An 18638-nucleotide genomic window follows, 5' to 3' on the forward strand; every position below is an offset into this window, starting at 1 on the left:
CTCCAAGCATGCTCGGAGGATGCTTGGAGCTTTTTAAGTAGGCTCTTCTCAACAGTTTATGTGACAATAATTATCATGATCCATTAAGATGTCAATCTAATCTATAGCACTTTTATAATAAGGAAAGTAGAGTTTTATAGAGGAAGCTCCATTAACACCTGTGTTAACATCTGGTCTATTCAAACAAATCTTGCATTAATTTTACAAAACTATAAAATAGATGAGAAGTTCTTCAATATTACTGTTCAATGCTTGGTATCAAGTCTTCACAGAAAGAAAATGATTTTAAAACATGTTCTTAATAATTATCATTCTTTTTCAATACACATGATACAAAAAAACACTCAAATTTTATATTTGAAATATAAATATATTTTAAATTTATACTATATAAAATGAAATATAAAAGTCATCAAAGACACAAACTATGGTTATTGATTTATAACCATACTACTAAAACATAGTAAAGTTTCATGCGAAAAAGGATTGATCTTTTTTTATATTCCATTTAATTTGACAGTTGTTTGAAATTAACCCTCCATTTCATTGCAGAAAAGTTCTTTTGAGTCGTAAACATGTTTCTTTGGTGTTTCAAAGCAATAAAAATATACTATATTCTACAGGGAAAAAAGGGGGAGAGAATTTGATTGGTTTACTTCTGGTGATGTTTACTTTCTTATATGCACTGAAAAGTTATGCTATATTTTCACTGTAGTACAGGACATTTATTTATGTCAAGTATCTCTTTATTTAAAACATAGATAAATTCTGCACATTTTTTTTTAAATATAACAATCATGACAATTAAACAAAGATTTATAGGGGGAAAATAATTTTACTCATGCCAAGTATTTCTTTATTTAAAACAAAGCTAAATCTGCACAATTAAAAAAAAATGCCAATTAAAGAGAGACGTACTAGTGGGAAAACAATGGTGGTATTACCCCCTCAAACCAGGCTTCCACTAATGAATTACAATTTTTCTTAAAGTAGCCATAATTGTCTATAAAAGAACTTAGTTTGCTATTTAAAAAAACATATTACCATTGTTTAGTTAGGGGCATTACTTAAACAAGTAATTTTCAAAATTACCTATACAAGTTATGTTGAAGATGAGGCTGTTTCAAATATTACTTCTATATCATGAATAAGTATCTTCTGTTAATATTATTTTTATAGGTGTCCATTCATACAGGTTTTACTAGTTTTAACAAATTTTCACAGACATCTGGTTATTTTCCAAATGAAATACTAGTAAAATTATTTAAATCCTCAACAAGCACTAATTGCTTTTCTGTTCCACACTTCTTGGTCAAAGATTGGCCTCTTGGGGCTATTAAAATATCATTTCCCTTTAAAATCTTAGAGATAGACAGTTATAACTAGATATGGAACCTTTAATTAAGACTTGAAGTTATTTATAATTTGAATCTTAATCAAAAGCAATTACATATATTCCTTAAATAATTGTAAGTACTAAGTTTTTTAAAGTTGTATAAAACAATTTATTAAATTAATATTTTTGTCATTATTTTTTAAAGTAACCTCTCTATACTTATCTAAAATTGGATAAATACTTAATTTTATTTAATGAAATGATATAAAAATTCTTAAAAACTAAGTTTAGTCCATGCTTTATTTGACATTTAAAATAACTATTGGGTTATTAAATAATTTTTAAAAACAAAAAATACTTATAAAAGTGACTAAAAAAAATTACTTGTTTAGTATCGCCACCTGACTGTTGTTTGTGTCTTGATAACTTTTATGTAGCATATTATACAGTATAAACTATTTTTAAATCATATCATCTAATTATAAAATTTGAGAATTTTTTTATTATAAAAAAGGAATGATTATTAAATATAATAAGAAAATATTTTAATGACTTTTACTTTTTGTGGAGACTTGAGATTTCTTTCCAAGCATTACAAAGCACTGTTGAAGAATTTCTAATCTATTTTATAGTTTTGTAAAATTTCATGCAAAATGTATTTGAATAGAACAGATGTTTACACAGGTGTTTATGGAGCTTCCTCTATGATGCTCTACTTTCCTTATCATAGAAGTGGTGTAGATTTGATTGACATCTTAATGGATCATGATAATTATTGTCACATTAACTGCTGAGAAGAGCCTACTTAAAAAGCTCTGAGCATCCTCGAGCATGCTCGGAGCTTCCTCGCTAGAATAAATCTATGATTCCTTATCAATTTAACACGATAATAAGATCTTTGAACATTGATTTTATCTGTTCTAACATTGCATTTTGTTATAAATAAATCAGAACATATATTAGTTTAATATGTAGTATGTATTGCTATACAATTTTTAACACTTCTACATCCTGTCAATACTTTTATTTTGGCATTGCACAAGTTCATGTTTTCCAAGACTACTTATGACGTCTTGATGTTGAATCCATTGGATGTGTAATGAATGATAGTTTGTCTTGGATACATGATTTTATATATTAGTTGTTATTGGCTTTCAACTAGCTTTCAGTAACTGCAAAGGCTCTCAGATTGTTACTTTGTGTCTTTAGAGTTCCTGAGAGTTGTTTTTGTGCTTTGTTTTGTTCTGATGAAGCAAGCCCTTATCAATTGATTTTTACAGTTTGTTCTTATGTTGTGCTGTTACAGTACCAACAAACATGTTTAACCCTACCACATTCTATATGTGCCTGTCCCAAGTCAGGAGCCTGTATTTCAGTGGTTGTCGTTTGTTGCTAAATATCATATTTGCTTTTCACTTGTTTTGTACAAAAAACAGGCCATTGGTTTTTTTCTCGTTTGAATTATTTTACATTTTTCACGACAGAGCCTTTACATATAGCTGACTTTACGATATGTGTTTCGCTAATCTTTGATGTCGTATAGTCTCCTATAGTTACTTTTATCTACATCATCTGGTGGGTAGTTGTTTCATTGGCAATCATACCATACCTCCTTATTTCATATCAGTAAAAAATCTTTTGAGATTTAATAATATTGTAATGGAAGTGATTCGCAATAAAACAATTCTTAAAATATCCTTTAGTGCCAGATTTTTTTATTACCTCCCTTTCCTAATGTTGACTTTACCACAACCATATAGAAATGTTCAAATTCTTAAAATGCTGTTATTAACTTTCATAACCCTTTCCCTTATTCTGCATGGCAAAATTAATAATTCCTGTGTTTTTATTAGTGCACCAAAGATAACTTTGAATGAAAAGATGCCAGTAGATTGAAGCCTATGATCAATATTGCTAATACAGTATAGGTTTTTACCTGTACTCGCATGTTGTTGGTGTTGAATCACCTAAAAAGGTGGAAAAACCTGGAGGTATCACAAATGGCTGGTTTCTAGGTTGTACATCGTCTGAATCGGGTATATCATCCTCCTCTAATAACAACAAGCTGTCTACATCTAACTGCTGTTCTTTAGTCAGCTGCATAGGTTTACGTAAGTTAATGAAAATACTGGTTTCTCCTGATGGTACATTAGGATCACCCTGGAACATGGTAAATAAACATCATATTAGACCTTTGATCAATACTAGGATGATGAACAGCAATAAAAGCATTGTTCCTTTGATATACCAATGTAATCTATTTACCGACTTTCCCTTGGGCAATTGACTAAGTCACCATGATATATTACTTGTCTGAAAGAGAAACCCACTTGTCCAAAATTTGTATTGAATATCATAAAAAATGGCCTAAGTCTCCCTTTTTTTGGATTCATTGAGACAAAACAAAAATACAGAACTAAAGGCTCTAAAGAGCCTGTAACGCTCACCTACATTTTTTACCTAGGTCTATGAGCATCTTTAACAATGGACACTCTCCAACATTATAGATTAGAATAGAAATCATGACAAAAATCTCTGTTTTTGTTGATCTTCAGTTGCTGATCATTTTCTGATTTTGAACTCCAAGGACGGCATTAAGGTTGTCATATTTTCATAACAACACATCTGGGAAGAGTTTATGGACCATGAATTGCATGATTGAACTCCCTGCTGTCAACACAGTTCACCTGGGGAAGTTCTAAACAAGTGGCTCTCAAGAGCCTGAATCGCTCACCTGTAATTTTAATGCATTAATCTTTCATAAATTTTTGAAAATTAACAAACATGATGAACAAATTAAAAAAAAATGTCTTTAAACGGTTATAACTCCTTCAGGGGTCAATTGACAATTTTGATCATTTGAAAAATTAGAAGATCTTACTTTGCAAAACACTTTTACTGTTTTTTGTTTATCTTTTTCTATAACATTTAAGGTAATAACCAATAAAATGCTCCGCAGGGCGCAGCTTGATACGACCGCAGAGGTCGAACCCTGAACAGTTTGGGAAAGTATGGACACAACATTCAAGCTTGATACAGCTTTGCATTTGGATTGTGATTAAATATTTGACACAGCATAGGTTTCTGACACAGAATGAATGTGGTCTAAGAACTTAAAAATTTTAAATTGGACATTCACCTATTATGGTCCAATATCCAAAATCTAAATCCATGGTTAGATTCAGCATATCAAAGAACCCCAAGAATTCAATTTTTGATGAAATCAAACAAAGTTTAATTTTGGACCCTTTTGACCTCAATGTGGACAAAGTTGATAACGGGGCCAAAAAATCTAAAATCTAAATACATGGTTAGATTCAGCATATCAAAGGACCCCATATATTCAATTTTTGTTGAAATCAAACAAAGTTTAATTTTGGACCCCGATTTGGACCAACTTGAAAACTGGGCTCATAATCAAAAATCTAAATACATGTTTAGATTCAGCATATCAAAGAACCCTAAGAATTCAATTTTTGTTAAAATCAAACTAAGTTTAATTTTGGACCCTTTGGACCTTAATGTAGACCAATTTGAAAACGGAACCAAAAATTAAGAATCTAAATACACGGTTAGATTCGGCATATCAAAGAACCCCAATAATTCAATTTTTGATGAAATCATACAAAGTTTAATTTTGGACCCTTTTGACCTCAATGTGGACAAAGTTGATAACGGGGCCAAAAAATCAAAAATCTAAATACATGGTTAGATTCAGCATATCAAAGGACCCCATATATTCAATTTTTGTTGAAATCAAACAAAGTTTAATTTTGGACCCTGATTTGGACCAACTTGAAAACTGGGCTCATAATCAAAAATCTAAATACATGTTTAGATTCAGCATTTCAAAGAACCCTAAGAATTCAATTTTTGTTAAAATCAAACTAAGTTTAATTTTGGACCCTTTGGACCTTAATGTAGACCAATTTGAAAACGGAACCAAAAATTAAGAATCTAAATACACGGTTAGATTCGGCATATCAAAGAACCCCAATAATTCAATTTTTGATGAAATCAAACAAAGTTTAATTTTGGATCCTTTGGACCTCAATGTGGACCAATTTAAAAACGGGGCCCAAAATCCAAAAACTGAATTCACGGTATGATTCAGCATATTAAAAAACCCCAAGAATTCAAGAATAAAACCCCATTGAAATTGGTCAAGAAATAAGCAATTTATACGAAGTATCTTCTCTTGCACAATACTGTGCAATTAAATATTTCTTGCTATTGCGCAATACTGTACAATTGACAATTTCTTGCTATTGCGCAATATTGTGCTATTGGATGTTTCTTGCTATTGCGCAATACTGTGCAATTGAAGATTTCTTGCTATTGTGCAATACTGTGCAATTGAAGATTTCTTGCTATTGTGCAATACTGTGCAATTGAAAATTTCTTGCTATTGCACAATACTTATTATATAATAATTTACACATCCTGTTTGGTGTGTATCTCCTACCATATCATTATTATTTGCTTTTAAATATAAATCAGAAATAACCAACTTAAAATGGAAAATTTTAAAAGAAAAAAAAAAGGAAAAAATAAAAACCACCCCCAAATTTTTTGAACCCCCTTATGATTCATCACCCCCAAACTCAATCCCAGCCTTCCCTTTGTGGTATGGTACCTTGCAGTACAATTTCAGAGAGATCCATACACTTGAACACAAGTTATTGTCTGGAAACTAGAAAAATGTGTTTTTTGGCCCCTTTTTGGCCCCAAATTCCTAAACGTTTAAGGCAATTACCCCCAAACTCAAACCCAGCTTTCCCTTTGTGATATGGAACCTTGCAGTACAATTTCAGAAAGATCCATACACTTACACACAAGTTATTGTCCTGAAACTAGAAAAATGCTTGTTTTTTGCCCCTTTTTGGCCCCTAATTCCTAAAATTTTGAGGCAATTACCCCAATCATCAATCCCAGCCTTCCCTTTGTGGTATGGTACCTTGCAGTACAATTTCAGAGAGATCCATACACTTGAACACAAGTTATTGTCTGGAAACTAGAAAAATGCTTATTTTTGGCCCCTTTTTGGCCCCCAATTCCTAAACGTTTCGGCAATTATCCCCAAACTCAATTCCAGCTTTCCCTTTGTGATATGGAACCTTGTAGTACAATTTCAGAAAGATCCATACACTTACACACAAGTTATTGTCATGAAACTAGAAAAATGCTTGTTTTTTGCCCTTTTTTTGGCCCCTAATTCCTAAAATTTTGAGGCAATTACCCCCAAAATCAATCCCAGCATTCTTTTTTGTGATATGGAACCTTGTGGTACAATGTCAGAGAGATCCATACACTAACACACAAGTTATGTCTGGAAGTTACAAAAATGCTTATTTTTGGCCCCTTTTTGGCCCCTAATTCCTTTACAGTTGGTACCATAACCCCCAAAATCAATCCCAACCTTCCTTTTGTGGTATTGAACCTTGTGGTAAAATTTCATAGAGATCCATTCACTTAAACTAAAGTTAGAGTGCGAAAACCAATGTGTCTTCGGACGACGCCGGACGACGCCAGACGACGACGACGCCAACGTCATACCAATATACGACCACAAAATTTTTTTGCGGTCGTATAAAAACTGCAAAATTTCCTTAAAATTGTCAATTCAGGGGCAATAACCCCAATATCAGTTGTCTAATTTGTCTAAAAATTTCAGATGTAGATCTCTACCTAACACTTTCACTCCTGTGAGTTTTGCTATAAATGCTTTAGCTTTTGAGATATCAGCCAAAAACTGCATTTTACACTATGTTCTATTTTTAGCCACGACGGCCATGTTTTTTGAGGAAATACAATATAAAACACAAACTTTATAATAAATACCCTAAGGATCATTAAGCATAATTTTAGCTGCAATTGGTTCAGTAGTTTCAGAGAAGAAGATTTTTGAGTTAACAAAAATGATGAACAAATTGTGAAAAATTATCTTTAAATGCCAATAACTCCTTAAGGGGTTAATTGAAAATTTTGGTCATATTGACTTAATTATAGATCTTACTTTGCTGAACATTTTTGCTGTTCACAGTTTCTCTCTATCTATAATAATAAAGATAACAACAAAAAACTGCAAAATTTCCTTAAAATTATCAATACAGGGGCAATAACCCCAAAATCTGTTATCCAACTTGTCTGAAAATTTCGTGACAGGTAGATCTTGACCTATTAAACACTTTTACCCCATGTCAGATTCGCTCTAAACGCTTAAGTTTTTGAGATATAAGCCAAAAACTGCATTTTACCCCTACCTTCTATTTTTAGCCATGGCTGCCATGTTTTTAGACAAAACAGAAAATAAAACACAAACTTTATTCTAGATACCCTATGGATCATTCAGCTTAAGTTTGGTTTAATTTGGTTCAGTAGTTTCAGAGGGGAAGATGTCTGAAACTAAAGTAAGAGAAAGGAAACAACAGATTTAGCAATTTTTCCATTCATAAAGGGGCATAATTCATGAACAGTAAAAGTGATGCCACCCAATTTTGAAGTTGATCTGTGTTTTGTGGTAATAAGCATTGCGTATAAGTTTCATAACATTTAGTTGAGGCAAACTAAAGTTAGAGAACGGAAACGACAGATTTAGCAATTTTTATGTTTATAAAGGGGCATAACTAATGAACAGTAAAAGTGACACCACCCAATTTTGAACTTGATCTGTGGTTTTGTGTTTTGTGGTAATATGCATTGTGCATAAGTTTTATAATATTTGGTTAAGGCAAACTAAAGTTAGAGAGTTTGTAGGTCTTGTTTTGCTGATTATTTTTGCTCTACAAAGTGTCTATCTATCTTTCATAGATTTCAAGATAACAGGCAAACAGGCAAACACACTATAAATTGGTAAAATTTGTCATTAAGGAGCAATAACTCAAATAACAAGTTGACTGAAGAATTTCAGCTATTAGACTGATTTGTAGGTCTTGTCTTGCTGATAATTCTTGTCTTTAAACATGTAAAAAGTTCTCTCTATCTATTAATATTTTCAAGATAATAGGCAAAGTTGAAAAAAAATGTTAAATAAGTTATATCAGGTGTCTTCCACCATCTTGGATTGTAAAATATCAGAAAAAAATCAGTCTAGGAGATATTTTATGAAACGTGCAAATTTTGAGATTTTCTTGTACCTTTCCAGGTAATCAAATAACCCGGGATTTTATCAAATGACCCATTTTCACCCATATTCTAGTGCAATGAGACTTCCAAATAAAAAAAAAAAAAAGATGTGGTAGGATTGCCAATGAGACAACTCTTCACCAGAGATCAATTGACATAGAAGTAAACACTGAACCCCAGGCTCCTGACCTGGGATAGGCACACACAGAACATGGCAGGGCCAAACATGTTTGCTGGCACCCAACCCTACCCCCAATCAGGGACAGTGGTGCAACAGAACAACATATGAACAAACTAAGTCTAAAATGCTAACTTTTCCTGTGAAAAAAAAGCAAATTTGAAATTCTTCCTTGAAGGGAAGTTTGATAATTTGCTTTCAATTGAATGATTTACAGCTTTCAAAACATAATTTTGACACTCTTTTGAAAGGTAATAACAATTCTCTCATTATCTAGTAAAATTGAACCCAAGAAAGGTTGAATTAAGCCAGTCAAGCTTGACTCACAATTTCAGGTCCAGATTTATAAAATTTGCCATTTGCAAATATCAATTATCCTATAAAACTCATTTCAAAATAATTTGAAACTCTTTATACATCCCTTTTTGGAGAGATACAAGTCCCTGAACTATTTGCAACAATTTATTTTTGTTATCACTTAAAATCAATGTGCTCTACCTGAGACTGCACAGAATGTAAACAACATTCTTCTTTCTATTTATCTTCCTCCTATTTATAGGAGCACATCAGCTATAGCTGATTTCTTATTATAGTTGGGGTTTATAAAATTCATTAATAAAAAAAAATCTGTCATCAATTGCATGCTAAAAATATTTTATTTTATTTTACAAAGAAAAATATTTTGGGTCTTAATAATGTGTATAATGGGATTGTGCTACAAAATTTATAAACCATACCATGGTTTTCCACTTAATTAGAACTTACTGTAATTTTAATGACCTCAGCTTCCTTCTTACTCATATCATATTTCAACAGGAACATTTCTATACCATGAGCACTGTAATGTGCTAGAAATAGACCAGGCTGTATTGGGTATACTGGGTTAGGTTTCTGGACTTCTACACGTGTCAGTTTATATTTCTGCCTGAAAGAAAAAGCATATTTTCTATAACAAAGATGATAACAATAATTCTAATGACATGTAACACATCACTAAAAACAACCTTGTCAACATTTACAGACTACATCACTGTTACAGACAACATCACTAACAACAACAATCCCTGTCAACATTGAGACTACATCACTGACAACAACAATCCCAGTCAACATTGAGACTACATCACTGACAACAACAATCCCAGTCAACATTGAGACTACATCACTGACAACAACAATCCCAGTCAACATTGAGACTACATCACTGACAACAACTATCCCAGTCAACATTTACAGACTACATCACTGACAACAACGATCCCAGTCAACATTTACAGACAACATCACTGACAACAACAACCCCAGTCAACATTTACAGACTACATCACTGACAACAACAACCCCAGTCAACATTTACAGACTACATCACTGTTACAGACTACATCACTGACAACAACATCCCCAGTCAACATTTACAGACTACATCACTGACAACAACAATCTCGGTCAACATTTACAGACTACATCACTGACAACAACAACCCCAGTCAACATTTACAGACTACATCACTGACAACAACAATCCCAGTCAACATTTACAGACTACATCACCGACAACAACAATCCCAGTCAACATTTACAGACTACATCACTGACAACAACAATCACAGTCAACATTTACAGACTAGATCACTGTTACAGACTACATCACTGACAACAACAATCACAGTCAACATTTACAGACTACATCACTGTCAACAACAACCCCAGTCAACATTTACAGACTACATCACTGACAACAACAACCCCAGTCAACATTTAGACTACATCACTGTTACAGACTACATCACTGACAACAAAAACCCCAGTCAACATTTACAGACTACATCACTGACAACAACAATCACAGTCAACATTTACAGACTACATCACTGTTACAGACAACATCACTGTTACAGACTACATCACTGTAAGAGTGATCGCCCCTTGTGTGCACTATAAATCACAAGCAATTACCTAGTTTTACATCACCAGTAAGAGTGATTGCCCCTTGTGTGCACTATAAATCACAAGCAATCACCTAGTTTAACATCACCAGTAAGAGTGATTGCCCCTTGTGTGCACTATAAATCATTAGCAATCACCTAGTTTTACATCAACAGTAAGAGTGATCGCCCCTTGTGTGCAACTATAAATCACAAGCAATCACCTAGTTTACATCACCAGTAAAAGTGATTGTCCCCTGTGTGCACTATATGTAGCAAGCAATCACCTAGTTTTATGTCACAGTAAGAGTCATTGCCCCTTGTGTGCACTATAAATCACAAGCTATCATCTACCAGTAGTTTTACATCACCAGTAAGAGTGATTGCCCCTTGTGTGCACTATAAATCACAAGCAATCACCTGGTTTTACATCACCAGTAAGAGTGATCGCCCCTTGTGTACACTATAAATCACAAGCAATCACCTAGTTTTACATCACCAGTAAGAGTGATCGCCCCTTGTGTACACTATAAATCACAAGCAATCACCTAGTTTTACATCACCAGTAAGAGTGATTGCTCCTTGTGTGCACTATAAATCATAAGCAATCACCTAGTTTTACATCACCAGTAAGAGTGATTGCCCCTTGTGTGCACTATAAATCACAAGCAATCACCTAGTTTTACATCAACAATAAGAGTGATTGCCCCTTGTGTGCACTATATAATCCACTTACACATTTCTAGCATAGCTCTCCAACCTTTTTTGGTCATCTCTTGTAAATGGTATGGTGTGGTTGTTTGTTTCTCTCTTAATCATGTTAGATAACTCCTGTCAAAATACATGAAATATTAATTTTCTGAAACTATGTATTCAGAACCTTAATAATAAACTTTTAAACTTCAGGTTTTTACACGAAACCATTAGGTCAATGTTTTGTAAGTTGGAATGTTTTATTGTGTACAATATTGACTATAAAATAAAGAATGAAAATGGGAAATGTGTCAAAGAGACAACAACCCAACCAAAGAGCAGAAAACAGGCCAAGGCCACCAAGGGGTCTTCAACAGAGCGAGAAAATCCCGCACCTGGAGGCAAGCTTCTGCTGGCACCTTAACAATAATGTATACTAGTTCAGCAAAAATGAACGTCAAACTAAACTCCGAAAATGTATATCAATGGATTGTACTTTTAATTTTAAAGCATGCCTGGCTTTATAAGCTTAGGTTTGGCTGGGTATAAAAAATAAATTACCAAATCTGCGCACATACTAAGTAGGCAGGAGGAAAAAGTCAGTCTGAACTGTAAGGTATTTTGTTGTAGATTCACATTGAGTCAGTCTGAGTTGTAAGGTATTTTGTTGTAGATTCACATTGAGTCAGTCTGAGTTGTAAGGTATTTTGTTGTAGATTCACATTGAGTCAGTCTGAGTTGTAAGGTATTTTGTTGTAGATTCACATTGAGTCAGTCTGAGATGTCAGGTATTTTGTTGTAGATTCACATTGAGTCAGTCTGAGTTGTAAGGTATTTTGTTGTAGATTCACATTTTGTCAGCCTGAACTGTAGGGTATTTTGTTGTAGATACACAATGAGTAAGCCTGAACTGTACGGTATTTTGTTGTAGATTCACATTGAGTCAGTCTGAGCTGTAAGGTATTTTGTTGTAGATTCACATTGAGTCAGTCTGAACTGTAAGATATTTTGTTGTAGATTCACACTGAGTAAGCCAGAGCTGTACGGTATTGTGTTGTAGATTCACATTGAGTCAGTCTGAGCTGTAAGGTATTTTGTTGTAGATTCACATTGAGTCAGTCTGAGCTGTAAGGTATTTTGTTGTAGATTCACATTGAGTCAGTCCGAGCTGTCAGATATTTTGTAGTAGATTCACAATGAGTAAGCCTGAACTGTACGGTATTGTGTTGTAGATTCACATTGAGTCAGTCTGAGCTGTAAGGTATTTTGTTGTAGATTCACATTGAGTCAGTCTGAACTGTCAGGTATTTTGTTGTGGATTCACATTGAGTCAGTCTGAGATGTCAAGTATTTTGTTGTAGATTCACATTGAGTCAGCCTGAGCTGTAAGATATTTTGTTCTAGATTCACATTGGGTCAGTCTGAGTTGTAAGGTATTTTGTTGTAGATTCACATTGAGTCAGTCTGAGTTGTAAGGTATTTTGTTGTAGATTCACATTGAGTCAGTCTGAGATGTCAGGTATTTTGTTGTAGATTCACATTGAGTCAGTCTGAGTTGTAAGGTATTTTGTTGTAGATTCACATTTTGTCAGCCTGAACTGTAGGGTATTTTGTTGTAGATACACAATGAGTAAGCCTGAACTGTACGGTATTTTGTTGTAGATTCACATTGAGTCAGTCTGAGCTGTAAGGTATTTTGTTGTAGATTCACATTGAGTCAGTCTGAACTGTAAGATATTTTGTTGTAGATTCACACTGAGTAAGCCAGAGCTGTACGGTATTGTGTTGTAGATTCACATTGAGTCAGTCTGAGCTGTAAGGTATTTTGTTGTAGATTCACATTGAGTCAGTCTGAGCTGTAAGGTATTTTGTTGTAGATTCACATTGAGTCAGTCCGAGCTGTCAGATATTTTGTAGTAGATTCACAATGAGTAAGCCTGAACTGTACGGTATTGTGTTGTAGATTCACATTGAGTCAGTCTGAGCTGTAAGGTATTTTGTTGTAGATTCACATTGAGTCAGTCTGAACTGTCAGGTATTTTGTTGTGGATTCACATTGAGTCAGTCTGAGATGTCAAGTATTTTGTTGTAGATTCACATTGAGTCAGCCTGAGCTGTAAGATATTTTGTTCTAGATTCACATTGGGTCAGCCTGAGTTGTAAGGTATTTTGTTGTAGATTCACATTGAGTCAGTCTGAACTGTCAGATATTTTGTAGTAGATTCACTCACATTGAGTCAGCCTGAGTTGTAAGGTATTTTGTTGTAGATTCACGTTGAGTCTGTCTGAACTGTCAGATATTTTGTTGTAGATACACATTGGGTCAAACCGGAACTGTAAGGTATTTTGGATTAGATTCACAATGAGTAAGCCTGAACTGTACGGTATTTTGTTGTAGATTCACATTGAGTCAGTCTGAGCTGTAAGGTATTTTGTTGTAGATTCACATTGAGTCAGTCTGAACTGTAAGATATTTTGTTGTAGATTCACACTGAGTAAGCCAGAGCTGTAAGGTAATTTGTAGTAGATTCACATTGAGTCAGTCTGAGTTGTAAGGTATTTTGTTGTAGATTCACATTGAGTCAGTCTGAGTTGTAAGGTATTTTGTTGTAGATTCACATTGAGTCAGTCTGAGTTGTAAGGTATTTTGTTGTAGATTCACATTGAGTCAGTCTGAGATGTCAGGTATTTTGTTGTAGATTCACATTGAGTCAGTCTGAGTTGTAAGGTATTTTGTTGTAGATTCACATTTTGTCAGCCTGAACTGTAGGGTATTTTGTTGTAGATACACAATGAGTAAGCCTGAACTGTACGGTATTTTGTTGTAGATTCACATTGAGTCAGTCTGAGCTGTAAGGTATTTTGTTGTAGATTCACATTGAGTCAGTCTGAACTGTAAGATATTTTGTTGTAGATTCACACTGAGTAAGCCAGAGCTGTACGGTATTGTGTTGTAGATTCACATTGAGTCAGTCTGAGCTGTAAGGTATTTTGTTGTAGATTCACATTGAGTCAGTCTGAGCTGTAAGGTATTTTGTTGTAGATTCACATTCAGTCAGTCCGAGCTGTCAGATATTTTGTAGTAGATTCACAATGAGTAAGCCTGAACTGTACGGTATTGTGTTGTAGATTCACATTGAGTCAGTCTGAGCTGTAAGGTATTTTGTTGTAGATTCACATTGAGTCAGTCTGAACTGTCAGGTATTTTGTTGTGGATTCACATTGAGTCAGTCTGAGATGTCAAGTATTTTGTTGTAGATTCACATTGAGTCAGCCTGAGCTGTAAGATATTTTGTTCTAGATTCACATTGGGTCAGCCTGAGTTGTAAGGTATTTTGTTGTAGATTCACATTGAGTCAGTCTGAACTGTCAGATATTTTGTAGTAGATTCACTCACATTGAGTCAGTCTGAGTTGTAAGGTATTTTGTTGTAGATTCACGTTGAGTCTGTCTGAACTGTCAGATATTTTGTTGTAGATACACATTGGGTCAAACCGGAACTGTAAGATATTTTGGATTAGATTCACAATGAGTAAGCCTGAACTGTACGGTATTTTGTCGTAGATTCACATTGAGTCAGTCTGAGCTGTAAGGTATTTTGTTGTAGATTCACATTGAGTCAGTCTGAACTGTAAGATATTTTGTTGTAGATTCACACTGAGTAAGCCAGAGCTGTAAGGTAATTTGTAGTAGATTCACATTGAGTCAGTCTGAGCTGTAAGGTATTTTGTTGTAGAGTCAAATTGAGTCAGTCTGAGATGTCAGGTATTTTGATGTAGATTTACATTGTGTCAGTCTGAGCTGTAAGGTATTTTGTTGTAGATTCACATTGAGTAAGCCTGAACTGTAAGGTATTTTGTTGTAGTGTCACATTGAGCAAGCCTGAACTGTAAGGTATTTTGTTGTAGATTCACATTGAGTGAGCCTAAACTGTAAGGTATTTTGTTGTAGATTCACATTGAGTAAGCCTGAACTGTAAGGTATTTTGTTGTAGTGTCACATTGAGTAAGCCTGAACTGTAAGGTATTTTGTTGTAGATTCACATTGAGTCAGTCTGAGCTGTACAAGATATTTTGTTGTAGATTCACACTGAGTAAGTCAGAGCTGTAAGGTAATTTGTAGTAGATTCACATTGAGTCAGTCTGAGCTGTAAGGTATTTTGTTGTAGAGTCAAATTGAGTCAGTCTGAGATGTCAGGTATTTTGTTGTAGATTTACATTGAGTCATTATGAATTGTCAGATATTTTGTTGTAGATTCACATTGAGTCAGTCTGATCTGTAAGGTATTTTGTAGTAGTTGTATTGAGTCAGTCTGAGCTGTAAGATATTTTGTTGTAGATTCACATTGAGTCAGTCTGAGCTGTCAGATATTTTGTAGTAGATTCACATTGAGTCAGCCTGAACTGTAAGGTATTTTGTTGTAGATTCACACTGAGTCAGCCTGAACTGTCAAGTATTTTGTTGTAGATTCACATTGAGTCAGTCTGAGATGTAGGGTATTTTGTTGTAGAGTCACATTGAGTCAGCTTGAACTGTCAGGTATTTTGTTGTAGATCACATTGAGTCAGTCTGAACTGTAACATGTGTAAGGTATTTTGTTGTAGATTCACATTGAGTCAGTCTGAACTTTAAGATATTTTGTTGTAGATTCACACTGAGTAAGCCAAAGCTGTAAGGTATTTTGTTGTAGATTTACATTGAGTCAGTCTGAGCTGTAAGGTATTTTGTTGTAGATTCACATTGAGTCAGTCTGAACTGTAAGGTATTTTGTTGTAGTGTCACATTGAGTCAGCTTGAACTGTCAGGTATTTTGTTGTAGATCACATTGAGTCAGTCTGAACTGTAAGGTATTTTGTTGTAGTGTCACATTGAGTCAGCTTGAACTGTCAGGTATTTTGTTGTAGATCACATTGAGTCAGTCTGAACTGTAAGGTATTTTGTTGTAGATTCACATTGAGTCAGTCTGAGCTGTAAGGTATTTTGTTGTAGAGTCAAATTGAGTCAGTCTGAGATGTCAGGTATTTTGTTGTAGATTTACATTGAGTCATTATGAATTGTCAGATATTTTGTTGCAGATTCACATTAAGTCAGTCTGATCTGTAAGGTATTTTGTAGTAGTTGTATTGAGTCAGTCTGAGCTTTAAGATATTTTGTTGTAGATTCACACTGAGTCAGTCTGAGCTGTAAGGTAATTTGTAGTAGATTCACATTGAGTCAGTCTGAGCTGTAAGGTATTTTGTTGTAGAGTCAAATTGAGTCAGTCTGAGATGTCAGGTATTTTGTTGTAGATTTACATTGAGTCATTATGAATTGTCAGATATTTTGTTGCAGATTCACATTAAGTCAGTCTGATCTGTAAGGTATTTTGTAGTAGTTGTATTGAGTCAGTCTGAGCTGTAAGATATTTTGTTGTAGATTCACATTGAGTCAGTCTGAGCTGTCAGATATTTTGTAGTAGATTCACATTGAGTCAGCCTGAACTGTAAGGTATTTTGTTGTAGATTCACACTGAGTCAGCCTGAACTGTCAGGTATTTTGTTGTAGATTCACATTGAGTCAGTCTGAGATGTAAGGTATTTTGTTGTAGAGTCACATTGAGTCAGCTTGAACTGTCAGGAATTTTGTTGTAGATCACATTGAGTCAGTCTGAACTGTAAGGTATTTTTTTGTAGATTCACATTGAGTCAGTCTGAGCTTTAAGATATATTGTTGTAGATTCACACTGAGTAAGCCAGAGTTGTAAGGTATTTTGTTGTAGATTTACATTGAGTCAGTCTGAGCTGTAAGGTATTTTGTTGTAGATTCACATTGAGTAAGTCTGAACTGTAAGGTATTTTGTTGTAGTGTCACATTGAGCAAGCTTGAACTGTCAGGTATTTTGTTGTAGATCATATTGAGTCAGTCTGAACTGTAAGGTATTTTGTTGTAGTGTCACATTGAGTCAGCTTGAACTCTCAGGTATTTTGTTGTAGATCACATTGAGTAAGTCTGAACTGTAAGGTATTTTGTTGTAGATTCACATTGAGTCAGTCTGAGCTGTAAGATATTTTGTTGTAGATTCACACTGAGTAAGTCAGAGCTGTAAGGTAATTTGTAGTAGATTCACATTGAGTCAGTCTGAGCTGTAAGGTATTTTGTTGTAGAGTCAAATTGAGTCATTATGAATTGTCAGATATTTTGTTGTAGATTCAGATTGAGTCAGTCTGATCTGTAAGGTATTTTGTAGTAGTTGTATTGAGTCAGTCTGAGCTGTCAGATATTTTGTAGTAGATTCACATTGAGTCAGACTGAACTGTTAGGTATTTTGTTGTAGATTCACACTGAGTCAGTCTGAGCTGTCAGGTATTTTGTTGTAGATTCACATTGAGTCAGTCTGAGATGTCAGGTATTTTGTTGTAGATTCACATTGAGTCAGTCTGAGATGTAAGGTATTTTGTAGTAGAGTCACATTGAGTTAGTCTGAGCTGTCAGATATTTTGTAGTAGTATCACATTGAGTCAGCCTGAACTGTGAGGTAATTTGTTGTAAATTCACATTGAGTCAGTCTGAGCTGTCAGGTATTTTGTTGTAGATTCACATTGAGTCAGTCTGAGATGTCAGGTATTTTGTTGTAGATTCACATTGAGTCAGTCTGAGCTGTAATTTATTTTGTTGTAGATTCACATTGGGCCAGCCTGAGTTGCAAGGTATTTTGTTGTAGATTGACATTGAGTCAGTCTGAGCTGTAAGGTATTTTGTTGTAGATTCACCTTGGGTCAGTCTGAGCTGTAAGATATTTTGTTGTAGATTCACATTGAGTCAGTCTGAGTTGTAAGGTATTTTGTTGAAGAGTCAAATTGAGTCAGTCTGAGATAACAGGTATTTTGTTGTAGATTCACATTGAGTCAGTCTGAATTGTCAGATATTTTGTTGTAGATTCACATTGAGTCAGTCTGAGCTGTAAGGTATTTTGTTGAAGAGTCAAATTGAGTCAGTCTGAGGTGTCAGGTAATTTGTCGTAGAGTCACATTGAGTCAGTCTGAGCTGTAAGGTATTTTGTCGTAGATTCACATTGAGTCAGCCTGAACTGAAAGGTATTTTGTTGTAGATTCACATTGAGTCAGTCTGAACTGTAAGGTATTTTGTTGTAGATTCGCATTGAAAAGCCTGAACTGTCAGGTATTTTGTTGTAGATTCACATTGGGTCAGACTGAACTGTAAGGTATTTTGTTGTAGATTCACATTGAGTCAGCCTGAACTGTCAGGTATTCTGTTGTAGATTCACATTGAGTCAGTCTGAGCTGTCAGGTATTTTGTTGTAGATTCAGATTGTGTCAGTCTGAGTTGTCAGGTATATTGTTGTAGATTCACACTGAGTCAGTCTGAACTGTCAGGTATTTTG

At 34.4% G+C, this 18638-nt stretch overlaps 1 protein-coding gene and 1 long non-coding RNA gene across 3 annotated transcripts in view; both read right to left on the reverse strand.

Annotated features, from left to right (window-relative positions):
- LOC127731800 (F-box only protein 31-like) overlaps positions 1-18638 on the reverse strand; it is a 38328-nt gene that overhangs the window by 2624 nt on the left and 17066 nt on the right. The window contains exons 6-8 of the mRNA XM_052240641.1: positions 11301-11395; positions 9405-9564; positions 3273-3496 (exon numbers count right to left, since the gene is read on the reverse strand). Of these exons, the coding sequence (XP_052096601.1) occupies positions 3273-3496; positions 9405-9564; positions 11301-11395 (479 nt within the window). The remainder of the gene's footprint in view (positions 1-3272; positions 3497-9404; positions 9565-11300; positions 11396-18638) is intronic.
- LOC127731694 (uncharacterized) lies at positions 10562-11289 on the reverse strand. Of its 2 annotated transcripts, none has more exons than XR_007995690.1 (3): positions 11177-11289; positions 11049-11112; positions 10562-10659 (listed from the first exon to the last, which is right to left on the reverse strand). It is a non-coding gene; the product is annotated as an uncharacterized LOC127731694 (long non-coding RNA). The 2 variants fall into 2 exon arrangements; XR_007995689.1 differs by lacking the exon at positions 10562-10659 and adding an exon at positions 10886-10984.

Source organism: Mytilus californianus, unplaced genomic scaffold (genome assembly GCF_021869535.1).
Source record: "Mytilus californianus isolate M0D057914Y unplaced genomic scaffold, xbMytCali1.0.p SCAF_20, whole genome shotgun sequence".
Lineage (NCBI taxonomy): Eukaryota > Metazoa > Mollusca > Bivalvia > Mytilida > Mytilidae > Mytilus > Mytilus californianus.